Below are 16,645 nucleotides of genomic sequence, written 5' to 3' on the forward strand. Positions count from 1 at the left end.
GTTAATGAGCACTAAGGTGGATTGGCATATGCTGACTTTGCCAATAACCTGAGCTCTAAGGCAACTGTGATAGGTCTATTCTCCCCCACCTGAGCTAGAAAAGAAGGACAATTTAACTGCAAACACCTACAAGAAAGAGAAAGGATCTTCATTAATGCACATTAGTAGTGTGTAAGAAACTTCTTCAGAGTGCAGCTAAACTATTTTCCTCCTTAAATTGAAGTGACCGCATACAAAGAGTTTGTTTCTAGCTTTTAGAATGCCACTATTTAATAGAGTATAATGCACTTGAAGTATCTTATTTCCTTTCAAGCAGAATGTTATTTTCAACAGAACTTTGCTATGAACCTTACAGTTTTGTTCTTGAATAGCTGTATTCTTCTTAAACCTGTTGCTACTCTCACTGTTCACAGAATTTTCCTTTAATTGACAGTATGAAAATACAGTATCTTTAAACACAAATGCATCTCAAGATCCATATGTGAATTACAGCTGTAGAATGTTATCTGTACTGTCATTCAGTTTATCATCTTAGGATATTGTATCTGTCCTCACCTTTCCATATATTTTGCCTGTCTTTTCTGGTAAAAAATTTACTCTTCAGAATTTGAAATAGAAAAGATTCTTTTTCTGTCAACACACGTTGGAACTCATGCTAGAACCTCATTAGTTTAAATGGTGAACTCAAGTCAGCCTTTTGTACACAGACCTTGCAGCAACTGCAATGCCTTTTGCCAACACTAGGAGGCAACATAATTCATCAGCCATTGGAAGACTTATTTTATGAACAGTCCACCAACTAATTAAGAAGCAGTATATTAAGTTATTCATATTACTTTCTCAAAACCTCAGTCTTGTGTCAAAGTGCACTTGTTCAAAACTATGCAAGTGCTATCATGCTTGAACAAGGGAAGTTTATAATCAGTTAAAAGTATTTTCTTATATATAGTGGCAGAGTAATTCAAATAGTATGTTCTATCCTTAAGGCAGTTCAGGTTAGCTTTAGTGATACAGATGAACTAAATGTTTCTCAGTCCATTAATGAAGAAAACATCGATTTCATAGTGTTATTATGAAAGCAGGACATATGACCTTGTGGTATTTCCTTGAACACTGAACAGAAGCAAGAAGTAAGGAAAAGTTAGTCTATTTCCTAGATCTATTTCAGTTGAATTCACATTTTCTTTTTGTAATTTAAACATTCCTGCTTCAACATTTTTCTATTGCGTTCTGTTTCCTTCCCATTTCAACACTGAAATACTCCAGAGTATTTTCTGTTTTTTGGAAAACTTTATTCTGTGCGTATTTACCAGCTTTGACAGCATGTAATCTGACAATGTTTTTATACAGTTATCCAGGAACTGAGGGAATGGAAATGAGCATCTCAAGATATGAACACTTTCCATTGTTTGTATTCTCCTCCCTGTTTCTCAGAAGCAATTTTCTTAAGACCAGAATAAAAGGCAAGAAAAATGGTACTTACAGCCTATTGTAACTGTAATTCCATAAATGTTCTGCTCAATCTGTCCATCTGCTAAAATGTTGCATGTCAGAGGAGTAGCTAGTGAAGAAGTGTCATTAAATGTGACACTGGAAACGGTTCTGTTTATTTCACGATACTGTTCTTTAGGTACCACTTTATTTTTAATTTTCCAGATGATTTGATTAGCATAGATATTGCCAAAGTCAAGACAACTCTCATTCAAAATGCATAATGCTGTGAAATTGGAACCAAGGGCCAATACAGGAGACTCTGGGATGATGTGACCACATGACTGTACAAGTCCACCTGAAACTAAAAAGAAAAAGAATTGCATCTTTATTAAAAGCTACAGAGCATTCCATAAGCAATATTGCTGATACAACACTAGTGTAATGTTAAAAATACATGTGTCCAAGCAGCAAATGAATTAGTTACTTGACAGTTATAAAACTGAAATGCATTAGTGGACCATGAAGCAGATTTAAGGGGCAAAACCAGTGTAGTGCTCCCCAGGCTTTGCAAAAGCATTTTACCAAGCAAGAAAGCTCTATTAACAACAAGGGCCTTTACAGAGAGAGTACAGTCAAGGATTGAATGTTTAGTATGTTTCGAAGGAAGAAGGTAATATAGTTGAGGTTAGAAATGTATTTTCTGTAGAGAAAGTTAACAAAAAATTGGGATAAGTGTGCACCTTTGTTGTGGTGGACTAGTTTTAGAAGAATTGCATGCAAACAGTTGAATACTTGAGTTATCCATTTCAAAAGCTTCAGTGTGTATACTACAAGCATATTTAAGAATTATAGTGAACTCTGCACCTTTGACAGGCTTGTTTTTTTTTTTTTTACACAAAGTAACTTGAACACAACAATAAAATTGTTACTATCACTATAGAGCCACATAAAGAGAAAAGCGTCAAGTGTTAAAGAAGAAAATAGGTGACTGAAATACTGCCTTCAATCAACAGCCATACATAAACATCTTGAGGATAATCATTTGCTACACAACAGCAGTGGCCCACAGCTGTAACTTGATCACAGAGCCCACTACACTAGTTCACTGGTAGCTTATTGCTTTAACAGCATTTAGACTAAGACATGCTTTCATTTAGATACTATTTGGCATATGTGAAATTAAACTTCAGTTTGCTACAGTGACTAGCTCCAGTAATGTCAGTGGAAGCAAAGCAAACTTCCACTGACCAGTCACTCCTCACCATCTCTGTACACACGAGTGATGAATAGAAGCAGAAGTGAGTATTGGTTTAACATACATTATTTTACCATAGTATTAAGAGCATAGAGTAGGTCTCTCTATCCTAATACACCTTGCTTTCTGCCCCCCCCCCCCCCCCGTAAGTACCTAGACAAAAAGCAAGTATGTAGTTCAAGCGTCTGATTAAAATAGTTGTACAAGTCTCTTCTGTTTGAGACACAGAAGTCTTACCTTCAAGAGAACAAATATTCAAGAGCAGATACAAGCAATGGGCCACCCAGTTCCACCCAGAAAACATGCTGCACAGAATTCCTGTAACAGAGGCACATTATTTTTTAAATTTAAACTATTACTCTTCACTTCAGATCACTGTCAAATTCAGATTTGCATTCGATCTATGACAGTTTCTCAGGTATGCACATTTACTTTCTTGAAACAGTATCTTCTCCCTCTAGAGAAAGAACTGGCATATTGTTTCCATTTTACTCCTATAACAAAATCCAATGTCTACGTGAGACAACTGATGCAGTTTAAAGCCTCTTTAGTCACAAATTTGAGAAATGCAACAGCTTAAGGTTTTCATGTCATATATGGAAAGAAATTTCACTGGTACTTCTGTGGGAGGTTCAGTTAGAACAGAGAGCATAACATGGTGGTTCAGGTTTTAAAACAGAACCCTATGAATTTGATTATGGTTACCATACTTACCCAGCTTTCAAGGGCACTGATATAAGCGCTTTGCACAAGGTTCAGAACAACTCACCACAAAAACATGTGTCTCAATCACAAGAGTGACTTAGAATACATTTAAGAATTACGAAGCACACCACTTCCATATCAAGAACTGTTGGACTACTACAGAAAAAGCATTAACTAATTCTTCAAAACCTTACAAGCGAGTTTGTAATTCCTCAAAAGTTGGAGAGTTTTTTTTAATATCTTATGTTCTTTATTTCTGTATTGCAGCAGAGCTCACTTGTTCTCCATTTTGACAATTCTGCAAAACAGTTTAGAGAAAGTGAAGCATTCACAGAGTAGCTTCCACTCCAGTTGTTTTGAAGTTGCAGTCTCTTCTGAATTTCTCAACCTGCAGTTATAAAGCAGCCCTAAATTACCAAAAGCAACTGACCATTCCATACTAAGCATATGAACATATTGTTCTTATAGCTAGAAACTAAACATAGAGTTTCTAGGTTTACTAAGATTTGAGATGAGATTGCCTATAACAATCCTGCTTCTTAAGTTTATTTTCACTGACCTGGCAAAACTTCTTCGGAAACTGGTATTCTGAGCTTTACCCCTATAAAAGGCAACTCACTAAGAAGTTTAATGGAATTCCACAGTATTCCATAGAAAGGAAAATTTAAAAGCTACTTTTACTATTATCAAAAAGGAAAAGAAACTGCAATTTATGACCAGAAATACTCCTTTGCTTTGACTGCATGTAGTTTACTTTATAAAAATGACAGAAAGACACAAGGCATTTCATACTGATCAATAAAACTAGACAACGCATTTAAGCACCAATGTATCAATACCAAGCTACAACCTCAGCTCCCCCCCCCCCCTTTTTTTTTAAACAAATCAAGGTAAGCAGTACAAGGTAAAGAAAATATCTCTTCACAAGAATTAGAAACCAACAACTAAATGAAAGCCAATCTCAAACCTTTACAGCAGAGTCTCTGTAGGGCTCACCAATGTAGATGTGTTTCAGTTTGGACTAAAATAATAGCCATCAGAATCACTCAGCAGTATCTTTATTTGCATCTATACTTGTGAGTTCACTACTCAAAGCCCACCAAAATTTGCTATATAGAAATTCTGTACTAGAAATACTGCTGATTAGGAGACTTGACAGTTATATTAACAGGCATTTATATTTGTCACTAGAGGCTGGTTTTTTTAATTAAATAATGAGACTTATTTATAATCAGACTGTAGTTGTATGGAGTTGAGAATCAAAAAGCTATTCATTTTTTTTATATTACACTCAAGTACTCTCACTGGGCTAGATATGAAAACCATTACAGAGTTTTAAGTGCAATACATGTTTAGATATTTATTACAAGCATACAGTAACTAAACCAATTGATTTTTGCTTATTATGGACATAAAGTCTTCCAATATCTGAAAAATAGGGTTTCTACCCACCCATGCCTTTCTGCATTTAAAAAACCCCAACTGGTTTCACAAATTTTAATAAATTCACATGGTGAATGCAACCAAACTCAGAAGAGTATTCTCTTTTGATTTAGGTCTTTAGACACTAAATAAAACCAGCATACAGGAATCTATTGTAGTGTCTTGACTTACTAACATTTACCAGAAATACTGCTTGCTACCTAAAGCTTGTTGTGCTCTATTAAGGATAGACCTTAAGATGCGTTATTTTAAACAAGATTCATTTAAAGCTATTTAAGTTGAACAACTTGCATTGCAGAAGATCTGAAACTCATGAGAACTCTGAGGGCAACTAACAAGCTAGGTGGAAAGAAGCAGCAGCTCCACTTCCCTGCTCATTGCCAAAAGCTGCAGAAGAGCAGCAGAAACAGCTTCCACACTGAAGAGGAAAGTGTGAAGCAGATGTAAAAAGGCAAAAAGTAAAGTTTTTAAAAAGAATGTTCAATATAGCATTTCTCTCCCATTTTGTATCACAATTGGTACGACATTAGTATAATGGCAATGTCAGCTAAGATAAGTATTACATCATTACAAAGTTATTAGTTTTCTTTTAGGTAATGATTTATTTCAGGTTAAACAATATTTCCACAGAACTATTCAAGAACTGCTGGTATTAAAGTCATCAAGTATGGCTAAGGTTAATTAAAAAAATACTATGAAGCACCTGAAGGAACATAAAAGCCAACACTTAAAAAGCAATAATGAACTCAACAGAAGTAAACAATAATACAGAATTATCACATATTTTGCTGGTAAGAAATCAAAATAAGATGACTTCACCCTTTTAAATAAATGCCATTTCTGTATTCAACTGTCCTCCAGACCTGGAATACAACATTTCAGTTGTCCTGAGCAGATTCATTTACACATGGGAAACTGAGTCCAAATCTCTACTACTTTGCACTTTGGAAAGTTTAATAGCTGTTTTGAGGGAGCAAAGAAACCCTCCACAGTTTATAGCACTTACTCCACCACACTCAGCTCCTGAAAGGCAAGAGAACTGAGACTCATGCTCCATCACCTGCAACGGAAAGTTAAGTGGGAAAGCCCACTCACCTACTGTGTGGGAAACAAGCAGTTGTGACTGTAGTATCAAAATCATGCTACAGTTCAGCATATATCTGCTTTTAGGCTGTTCTGATGTATTTTACTTTTCCCCCCTGCTGATCAATGCAGTTTGAAGAAAATTGAAGCTACACACCTCTGAATCCACAAAGGGGCTATTGCAATCCCTTCTAATGCGTGCTATTTTTTAAAACATTAGTCTCTCTACCTTTCACAAGACTGATTCTTAATCAAAATTTAGTTCTAGGGAAAAGAATCAGAGTTACACTAGGCACTTCCATCCATCTTGGCTAGATAAAAGCCATAAAAAAAGAAAAAAATATGGTGGGGCCTATAACTAACAGAACAGGGAGCCATACTTCAGATCAGAGCAAGGAAGATACTTTAATGGAAACTAGCATTTTCTAATCTGAGCATATAAACATGCCGAGGTGCAGACAGTGCAGAAACCCTGCATATTAGCTATACCAAAACTTTAAAACATAGTGCTATCATTCAAAAGAAATGCTGCTAAACACCAATTGTTCACCATTAACAACTCAAAGTCAGACTAAGTTGCAAGTCTGGACAACAGAAAATTCAATAGTTTCTGTGATTATGCAACACAGCCCAAAATCTTCTGTTTTACAGACTGGTGTAGTGTATTAGGAATCTAAGGTGAAAGTTCAACCTGATGCTGAACTAACATTGAAGCAGCTAGTCACTTCAGAAGCCTTTTTTTTTTTTCTAAAAAAAGCCAAATCAACATTTTATCTATACTATGTAGTTGTTGTGGACCACTAAGTGAAGAGGAAAGGGAGACAGAGAAAAAAACTGATGTTAGAAGTTTGTCAGGTTACCTCAATAGTTAAGTCTGCCAAAGTGCAAAGGATCAAAGTCCATCTAAATACTACACAGTAAAAATAACATGGTCAATTTAGAACTGCTGCTGTTGACAGTCCTTAACTTGGAGAACACAAGTTACCTTAAAGAGGAAAAAAACCTGTTAAAATGCTACGATTACTTCAGTAAAGACAGACATATGAAACTTGTATGTCATAAGATCATCCCATTTAATCTCTAAATCATATGGGACTTCTATTATTCTTCACATCCTGCTGCCATTTTGAAAGAAAAGCACTAAGCCTTTATGCCTGAATCTTCAACTGATGCTTCAGGCAGTGTCCTATGAAAAACTAATAACGACCCTATAGTCGAGCTTTCTATGCACAAAGTAGCAACAGCATTAAGTTTTATGACTATCTTGTAAATAACAGGTTTTGAAGAAATGTCAGGCATTCATGCAAAATGGCAATCACTATTTATTCTGAGCAACAGAGAGAATTCTTACAAATTAATCTTATTTCATAAATGATGAAAACTACCCCAAAATGAATACAGGTATATGTCACATGATGAATTATCACCTCTCCATTTCAGGTCCAAGTAAACTGAAGTTGTCATTTGTAGGTCAAGACACTACAGCCAAAATAACATGTTCTTGCCAGCAAAGCCAGCTTGCAAGTCAAGAAGTATAAGTAACATCACAACCACCACAGGAAGGTGTTAGGTCTATTACGGTTCATCATCACATCAATTACGAAACCCCAAAGGTTGCTGGCAAATTTTTTTCCAGAAATTCCTCAAAAAAATAAGAGCTAAATTTACAGCTTCAAATGGTAATCTCTTATTAATAATCCACATAGCTTAGGAAGACAGAGCAAGTGATACTGCACATAGCAGCTACTGCTTGAGGTTTTATAACAAGCCAGGTAGTACTTAAAGCCCATGTAAAAGCTGTAACTATCCTCAAGGAATTTTGATTACTCACACTGTAAGTGCTTTCTAATTAAGACTATTTAATCTGCAAGCTTCCTTCCTTCTTGGAAACATCTGAGACTCAAAACCCCTCCAAACACCTCTAAGAAAATAACTTTAAAAACCTTATATAACATTATATGCACAGAATATTCTGAAAATTTTTCATATTTAAAATACTTATACACAAATGATACTTCTATCCCTCTCACCAAATAGGTAAGTCATTTCTCCACATTACTCATTCTTTTGCCTTTAGAAGGAGGCTTCTCCCTGCCTCTGGGGTTTTAGTACAGCACTCAGAATAAAAAACCCAAACAAAGGGCCACAGAGTAAAATGACTGAAATACCTCATTACAGGCACCAAATATTTGCTTGCAAGAATTAAATTCTTCTGTTACCTTCTTAAATTGCTGATCACTTTCTCTGAAATACTTCAGATTTTTTTTGCAGCTAGCAAGTAGCTTTAGTCTAAAAAGCAAGTGAATTTATACAAAATAATATCTTAGCATTCCATGTTCTCATCTTGAAGTCAAACCTTCAAGACCGACAACCACCAATGCTGGTTCTCCAATTTGGACAGTTCTTGCTAATCTAAGAATCATTCTAAAAAAATGGCCAAGAGGTTTATTTATTTTCATACAACTGTGCTAGTGCTAATCCTCCAGAGAAGCAGTATGGGAGACTGTGTGTCTCCATTTTGTGTACAGACTTACGAATGTGCATGTATCTTACCCCCACCCCCCAAAAATGTATATATAGGCTTTACTTGAAGAGATCACATTTCTAGACATGTAAACAAGAACCGAGTATTTATTTTTAATGCTTAACATCTAGGAAGTAATCTCAAATTTTCATCACCCTCTTTTACTTTCCTATTGTGATACATCAACATATAGATTAAAGTTTAAGTTCAGAAGTTACATGCATTCAACAGATACTTTCAGAGGAATAACAGTATGTAAAAGGTAACAGTATTTAGGAAGAGAAGTATAAATTTTAAGTTCTATAAGGAAAAAGAGGGTGTAAGAAAAAAAGCACGTAACTCCCCAAAGTATCCAACCTCTTCAGGTTGTGGACCCTTCTTTTATCCTCTTCTCAGTGACAGGACAGGTCACCAGTGACAAAACTATAACCCCAGATGATTCTATTACCAGCTTTCTCTTTCAGAAATGCCTCAGAAGTAACAAGCAGCCACCAGCTGGCCATCACCTAATCAGCCTAAAACAGGGATGAAAACTGAGACTGGGATTTATTCTCCTCTGCACTGCCAAGACACTTGGCAGACCGCTTTCCTTTGTGCCTCAGTTTCATCATCTGCAAGATGAAAATAATGACACCGTTTTTCTCTAGGAAGAGCGTCAGAGACCCACTGCAAGGAGGACTGGAGCTCAGGAGCACATTGGAAGTTAGCAGACAACCCGGGCTGCTTACTGAACCCACTCCTCCCTAACTCCTCGTGGAATCCCTCCGTACTTGGATCAGGTGTAAAACAAAGTGTGCCTTTCTTTCAAGGCCAGCAGTCTGCTACCTTCTTGGTGTAGAGCCAACAAGAACAGACCACCTGTGGTGAAGGCAACAAAACAGAATGCTTTCCAACAAGAAAACGCCTGCCGACAGTATGGCCAAGCTTATCGGAGAGTTGAAAAAGCCCGAAAGACACAAGTCTAGTGAGGGTCTCAGCACCTTTATTAATTAAGACTACCGGCTTTAACAGCCGCCGCACTAGAGAAAAACCCGGATACTCTTCAGTCTTACCCTCCACGCCACGACAGCAGGTCAGTAAAACCGCATCAAGACAGGGGAAGGGTTGCGGAGGGGGCACCCCCAGCAGCTGGTACTACGCACACTGGCAAGAAAAGGGCCTCGACGGCCTCTCAGGCCCCTACACCGAGGAGGCCCGGGGCGGCCCGGCAGCGGGCGAGGCCATATTGCATTTTAAGCGACACCGCCGGGCCAGCTCCGTCAGCGCCCGCCGAGGGGAGGCGAGACGCCGCTGCGGGGAGCGGGCGGCGGCACCCGCGCCCCCTCCCAGCCCGCCGGGCCGGGCCGGGCCCCGGTCGCGGAGGACCGCTCACGGCCGCGGGCGGGGAAGACTGCCGCCGGACGCCCCCGCCGGGAAGGCGAGGGGTCGGCTCGGGAAGCGAGTGGCGCAGGGCTGGCGTCCTCCCCTCCGTCCCCCAGCCAGCCCTGGCCGGGCGCCCACCCGCCCGCCCCGGCGTCCCCGCCCGCGGCGCACGGCCCGGCCTGCCGAGCCCAGCTACGGCCCGCAGGCGAAGAACGGGCCAACGCGGCCGCCGCCGCCGGCGGACGCCCCTCGCGGGGGGGGGAGGGGGGGAGGGGGGAGAGAGGGGCGCACAGAGGCAGCGAGGAAGCCGAGGGGGGGGCAAGAGAAGGGGAAAACCGCTTGCGGCGGCCACCCTCCCGGTCCTTACCTGCCGCTGCGGCGCCGCCGCCGCCGCCGCCGCCGCCTCACGGCGCCCCACGCCCCGCCGACAAGCCCCTAAATAACGGCTCCGCCGCGCCGCGCCATCGCGCCGCCGTCCCGCACGCGCAGCCCCACGCCCCGTCACGCCCCGTCACGCCCCGTCACGCTCCCTCACCCCCCTCCGCCCCGCGCCCTTCCCTCCTCGACTCGCGCCGCCATTGGCGAGCGGGGGGCGTGACGTCGCCGAAAGGGGGCGGCGGGGGGGCGGAGCTTCCCGTAACGAGCCGAGCGGTGCCAGGATCCCGGGCGCGAGGGGCGCGCGCGGCCGGTGGGGGGCGGGAAGGGCGGCGGCGGCGGCGGCGGCGGCGGCGGTGGTCTGTGAGGGGAGGCGGGTTCCCGCCTGCCCGGCGCTTCTTGCCCTCCTCCCCTCAGAGAAACGCTCCCCGCAGGGTTTTCCCCTCAAGGTGTGTTGCAGGGTGTGTAAGAACAGAAGACGGGCTGGAGAAGCCCCGCTTCCCGGGGAGGGGGGCGGGAGCGCAGTCGCCTCCGTCGCCCCCTGCGGCTCTTACCTGCGAGGTGCGCGGCAGCCGCGGGACCCCTAGCTGAGGCGAGCCGGGCTCTGCCCGGGCCGCCGGCGGCGAGGCCTCTGGAAGCTTCTCCCGGCCTTCAGCCGGCCGGGCCTGCGCCGGCTGTGCGGCGGGGGTGTCCTCCCGGGCAGGCTAGAGGAGCGAGCAGCCTTCCCAGCGTTTCGCAAGGCTCCCCTGGGAGCGAGGGCGGCTGGAGAATATTATCAGCAGCAGCGGTGTTGGCAAAACGCTGTTACCGAGAGCAGTTCCCTAGAAAAGGTGTTTGTGGAAGGCTGGGTTGCTAGGAAATGGTTCTTAATATAGATCGTTCATGTGATCAGGATCCAGGGAAGCCTTTGGGTTCCCTCCATGGTTATGCTTGTACGTTTCTTCATTCGGTAACCCTGAAAAATTGCTTTTGTAAATGAGACACAGTCATGTGCTCTAAGATGTCCTCTTCATTCCAGATTAATTTTTTCCAGCTCACGAGTGAGAAGGAGCACATTTCAGTGCCACATCCACTAACTTGCACTGTGCTGAGTGTCAAAGTAGGCTGTTTCTAGTCAGGAAAGTACCAGACATCAGTGATGCGTGCCCAAGTTGCTTCCTGCCATATGCTTTATGCTTTTGCCCATTTACTTCTTAAATTATCTTTGGGCTTGAGTGGGATATGAGCTATATTATATTTTTAGTTACATGTTAGAGGAATAGGCAGATCAGCTACACAAGTAGGGCATCTAGTCCAATATCCTGTTTCAAACACTGGCTAGCATGAGCTGCTAATGAGAAAAGACAAAGAACTTTGGAAAAAGATAGTGGATGATAACCTGTTTCTCACATGTTTAGTACCTGTATCTGATTATGTTTGGTTTACTTTCTGAGGCGGCTTAATATCCCCAACAAAAATACTGTTGTTGCTGACTCTGAGTGTGTCGTATATTTTATACATAACAGTAAATCTGGATGGCCACTTCAGAGGTCATTTCCTCTGCTTTCCTCAAGACAAAATTGGCCATACTTAAATAGTATTTATCTAACCTGCAGATTAAATTTATTACCTCATGTCCCTACTTACAGCTGATGCTCCTTCTAGCAACCTTAGATGCTTGTTGTGTTGCTGTTTCTCCCATTGGTTGTCTCTACATTTAATAGACCCAGTCCTTTCCGTCTTCTTTCACAGTTTATCCATATTCAAACCCTTCTTAATGTATCAGGACAACTGACATCTGGGCAACAAGTTTCACATTTTTTTTATTATGAAAAAAAGTACTTCAGCATTACAATTTGTCTCTTTTGCTTTCTCTTCAGATTATGGTTGGTGTGTTTGTTCTTAACATTGATGTAAGATTATAGTTTGAGAATCATGTATAATTGGTAGATTTTCAGTTTGTGTGGATATCCCTGCTTCAGTACCCTCAAAAAAATCTGTGTTTGGCCACAAAAGGTTAAGTGTAAGCAGGCTCCAACTAGAGGGACTGCAAAAATAATTGGGTTTTTTTCTCTTGTTTTAGCATATAATCTGTGCCCTGTAAGATCATTAGTGTTCTGCTGCTAAACAGACATTCCAGGAGTAGACGCTCAACACTTCCCCCCCCTTCCCCCAGCCAACAGAAAGCCTCTTGTGACATTCTCATTCCGAAATCCGATAGCCTGAAGCGATTCCTGGTTTATTGCCAGAACTTGTAGAACAACACCCTCCCTTTCAAAACCAATCCTGTCTCAGGCCTCAGTTACATATGACATGTATCGTAACTCTTCAAATAAGCAAGAGCTCTTGTATTTCACAGACTATTTATAGACTCAATGTAAAACTATTTCCACATAGCTGAAGTTCCACAGAAGAACAAAACAATTTATTTGCAATTGCAGTTAATTTTTCTCTGTTGGCACAAAATATCATTACTATAGTAACAGTTTAGTTGCTGTATTCAGTATTGTGTGAACTGTCCTTCTAAGATGATTGGCTTTCCCAAAGATTTTTTGGAGGTTTGGAAAGTGATGATAGCATGCTTGCCTATATACCTTATCTCCCCTTCAGAACCTTTTGCAAACTCTGGATGCATGGAAGGATACCTCAGAAGTGTAAAGAAATAGCCTTATGGACAGACTGAGTCCCATTTCTCTATGGTATAAGTCAGTGGGTACAAGTCCCTCCTGTATTTTCCACCAGCCCTAGCTGCAATGGTGACATGGATGGTGGGGTAGCCACTGTCCTTGTGGGTGACCTGAAGCCAGTTGTAATAGCCCTGTTGATCACTTAGTTATTTTGTTGATCCTGTTAGTCCAGTAATTTGCAGTCAGGGCTGCTGTTTGGCTTGCCTTATGTTACTCAGAGGAAATAATTTGACACCTGTGTTGCAAATGGAAATAAGTGGAATTAAATGTGGTAAGATATATTTTTCTTAAATGATCACCATCTACCCCAAATGTGGTTTGTGTTAATCTTTTCCTTCTTTCACAGGCAGGACTGAATGTTTTGGGCAATTATGTTACATCATACATCAGGCCGAGTTTTGTTTTTATTCTTATGAAACCTAGGGTTTTAATCTGATAGGAGGATTGTTCATTTACAGTGATTTCTAGTTCTGTGTCAGCATCTTCTCTAGTGATAAATGCTTCGTTTTGAATCTTGTTGGTGAAGGTGAAACTCAACTGTGGTCACAAACACTGGGCCAAAACCTCTGCTGGTGTAAACAACATGGTCCATGGGAGCTGTAAATGCTTACATTCTGGCATGGCATCTTGTAGCCTGGAGTATAAAATAAATTGTCTCGACTGTGGCCTTTTAAAATATACAGACTGTACTTTGGTGACGCACCAAAAATCTGACTTTTTACACCATCATTAGATGTTTTCTGGTGCAAGCAGGTAAAAAGTTAATAGCATTATCACTGCCATTGCATAGAATCAGGACGTTTGGGATCCCAGGTAAAGAAAACAATTAAGTCCTTCAAGCATGTTGTGAAGTGCCTTTTCTGCACATGGACGATTTCCTGAAAGACTTTAGTTTGATTTACTGCATTATATTCTTCCCTACTGATACACATTCCACTGCTGTATAATGTACTGTATATACAGTACAGCACTGATGTAGTATAAACACCAGTAATTTAAAGTTTCAACTGCTCAGAGACATTCAAAATTCTGGCCACTTTTTAAAAATGTTCCTGCAAACCAGCATTTTAGTATGCACATTGAATTAAGCATTATATTAAATAAGTTAGTCTATTGAATTCACTAAATATGTGAGGCAAGAATAAAAGGAAGTTAATTGTCAGGAATTGTCTTTGAGATGAATTATCTTTCTCTGCACATGGCAATTTGTATTCAACACAGTGCTCAGATCAGGGCTATATAGGACATTTCCAAACTCCCATCTTGCACAGCTAGGATATAAGTAGGTGGAGCATGCCTTCCCACCCTCTGTTTTTTCAACCCCAGGAAGAAGAGGATAGCCTGGGAATATGGAGATGGGCAAAAACACTTGGAAAACATTCAGTGATTGGCAAAAGTTTCTGGGTAGCTGCTTGACTGTGGGAGCAGAGATATTTTTAGAGATGCTGTTAGAGATTGCCTGGGAACAAACTTGTGCCACTTTTTATGGATCATTTCAGCAGTTTTGTAACAAGTTGTGATGAAGTCCGCAGTCAATGCAAAATCTACTGAATCCAACCAAGTTGGTGAGGGGCCTGGAGCATAAGTCTTATGAGGATTGGCTGAATGAGCTGGGGCTGTTTAGTCTGGAGAAGAGGAGGCTGAGGGGAGACCTTATTGCTCTCTACAACTACCTCAAAGTGGTTGTAGTGAGGTGGGTGCTGGTCTCTTCTGTCAGGTGGCTGGTGATAGGACGAGAGGAAATGGCCTCAAGTTGTGGCAGGGGAGATTTAGGTTGGATATTAGGAAAAATTTCTTTACTGAGAAGGTTGTCAGACATTGGAACAGGCTGCCCAGGGAAGTGGTTGAGTCCCCATCCCTGGAGATATTAAAAAACCACGTAGACGAGGTACTCCAGAACATGGTTTAGTGGGCATGGATGATGGTTGGACTTGATGATCTTGAAGGTCTTTTCCAACCTAAATGATTCTATGATTCTGTGATTCTATATGCCACAGAGAGGAAAAGATCTTTCTGGAATGTATTGTTATTTTGGTATAAGGACATGAAGCATCACATAGATACATCAGGGGTGTGAAAAGATTCCTCAGTCCTGGATACATGTGGTTTTGCTGGAGATGGGTCACTGTCAGAACAGGGATTTGGGGGAAGATTTTCAAAGTCATGGAGGAGCTGAACAACAAGACCCTTTAATAGCAATGTTCTGAGCCATCACAAGTCAAAGACATTTTCTGTGAGATGGCTGAATCACTATATGTATCTATTTGTCTGGGAGGTTCAATGACACATCCAAACCTCTTGCTGAAGTGATGATGTTATCTCAGCTTGTATCACTGTCCTGAACTTGAACTTATGAATATGGGTGTCAGTGTCCTTACACTCAAGATGGATCTCTGTTTTCTGACATTCTTTAGCAGTAAGAAGAGTCACTTTTTTTTCCCCCAAGAGTGGAGAGGAGTAGTCCTTTGACCTGAGTGGCCGGAACAGTTGCAGCCGTTTGTGTTGAAGCCATAGTCTTGTAGGTCATGAAGTCACAGTAAAGTTCCCTGAAGAAGAAGGCAGGAGGCACGCTGGGAGGCAGCAGCAAGGAAAAAATGGATGATGTAACTGTTGGAAATGATTTAGTGAGGGTTACAGCATTTCCCAGCTTTATAACTTACCAAACATGAGCTGCTCAGTGGCAGCAAAAAAACAGGCTTGGCAATTCATTACTTCCTTTTGAGGGAGATTGGAGGATACTGCTTTTTCCCTAGACTAGTAGGTGTTTGCAATCCCTGGACAAAGGGGAAAAGTTCACTGAGCCAACCAGCCACTATTGCAGCCAACCAAATACTTACAACCTAGGCAAAAGCAAGTCCACTTGATACTTGATGGCACTTATTGCACCAGGCAATGAACAATGCATATGGCAACAGGGCTATCCTCATTCTTTAGCATCACTGTGCCCAGTAGGTTGCTAAAATCTGAGACTTGGACAAGGTCTTGCAAAATTCAGTCAGGGTATGTAAAGCTTTAACTGGGCCTCAGCAGTTCAGAAAAATCTTGTGCTCATTGGAAGAAGTTAGAAATGGGGACAGTTGACTCCTCCACACATGATAAGCTTGACAGGGCAGCATTGGGTTGTTGAAGAGAACTTGACCCAATTCTTCTGCTGTGATTCTCAGGAAGAGGAATGGCAACAATATGAAGCTGCGGGCACATGGAACAGAAACAAGATTGGTTATAGCCCACTGAAAAATAACAGCACATCTGACAGAGTGGTGCGGAACCTAGCAATCTGCTTGTTTTTCTGAGGTGGAAATTGTACAGCTAATGTCATTTTAGACCTGGGCTGGAAGCTTTGACAGATGGAACATATTGCTAGGTGGTGTTTTTTCCCAAAAGATAGTGTGCAGGACAATGAGAAAAAAAGGGGTCTGACCTTCACTGGAGGAATAAGGCCAAAGATGAGACCAGAAAAATGAAAAGGCTTCTAAATGTAAGCAAGCAAATATGAAATATCAGTGAAGATAAAATAAAAACACTGAAAAGGATGAAATTAATCAAACATAGAAGATGCTTAAGTTAGAATGAGTAATGCAGTGAAATTGCAGTTCACTGCAAGGAAGTGCTGATTCAGACTGGTAGCTAAGATAAGCTGAAGGTGTTGTGACACGCTGCAGTCCCTTACACCATGTGTGAGCTGCCCATGAGTTTAGTATACTTTTGGCAGCTGCTAGAGCTAAAAAGCCTTTGGAGTGGTTCTGCATACACAGCCCAAAGTGTAGATGTGTCCTTGGACAAATGCTTAAGGCAGAA

At 41.4% G+C, this 16,645-nt stretch overlaps 1 protein-coding gene and 1 long non-coding RNA gene across 6 annotated transcripts in view; one reads left to right on the top strand and one right to left on the bottom strand.

Moving 5' to 3' along the window:
- The window catches only part of IL6ST (interleukin 6 cytokine family signal transducer), a 63,253-nt gene extending 52,332 nt beyond the window's left edge, over positions 1–10,921 (bottom strand). For 3 of the 5 annotated variants that reach the window (XM_075021571.1, XM_075021568.1, XM_075021572.1), the window contains exons 1-3: positions 10,174–10,318; positions 2,927–3,007; positions 1,484–1,795 (exon numbers count right to left, since the gene is read on the bottom strand). In XM_075021571.1, coding sequence (XP_074877672.1) covers positions 1,484–1,795; positions 2,927–2,993 — 379 coding nt within the window. In that variant the 5' untranslated portion in view covers positions 2,994–3,007; positions 10,174–10,318. Of the gene's footprint in view, positions 1–1,483; positions 1,796–2,926; positions 3,008–3,588; positions 3,976–10,173; positions 10,319–10,735 lie in introns of those variants that run through there. The other 2 variants (XM_075021569.1, XM_075021570.1) reach the window with 2 other exon arrangements.
- The window catches only part of LOC142027418 (uncharacterized), a 46,131-nt gene continuing 38,523 nt past the window's right edge, over positions 9,038–16,645 (top strand). The window contains exon 1 of the long non-coding RNA XR_012649127.1: positions 9,038–9,516. This is a non-coding gene — a long non-coding RNA (uncharacterized LOC142027418). The remainder of the gene's footprint in view (positions 9,517–16,645) is intronic.

The sequence above is a fragment of the Buteo buteo genome, chromosome Z, assembly GCF_964188355.1.
Source record: "Buteo buteo chromosome Z, bButBut1.hap1.1, whole genome shotgun sequence".
In the NCBI taxonomy this organism is placed as follows: Eukaryota; Metazoa; Chordata; class Aves; order Accipitriformes; family Accipitridae; genus Buteo; species Buteo buteo.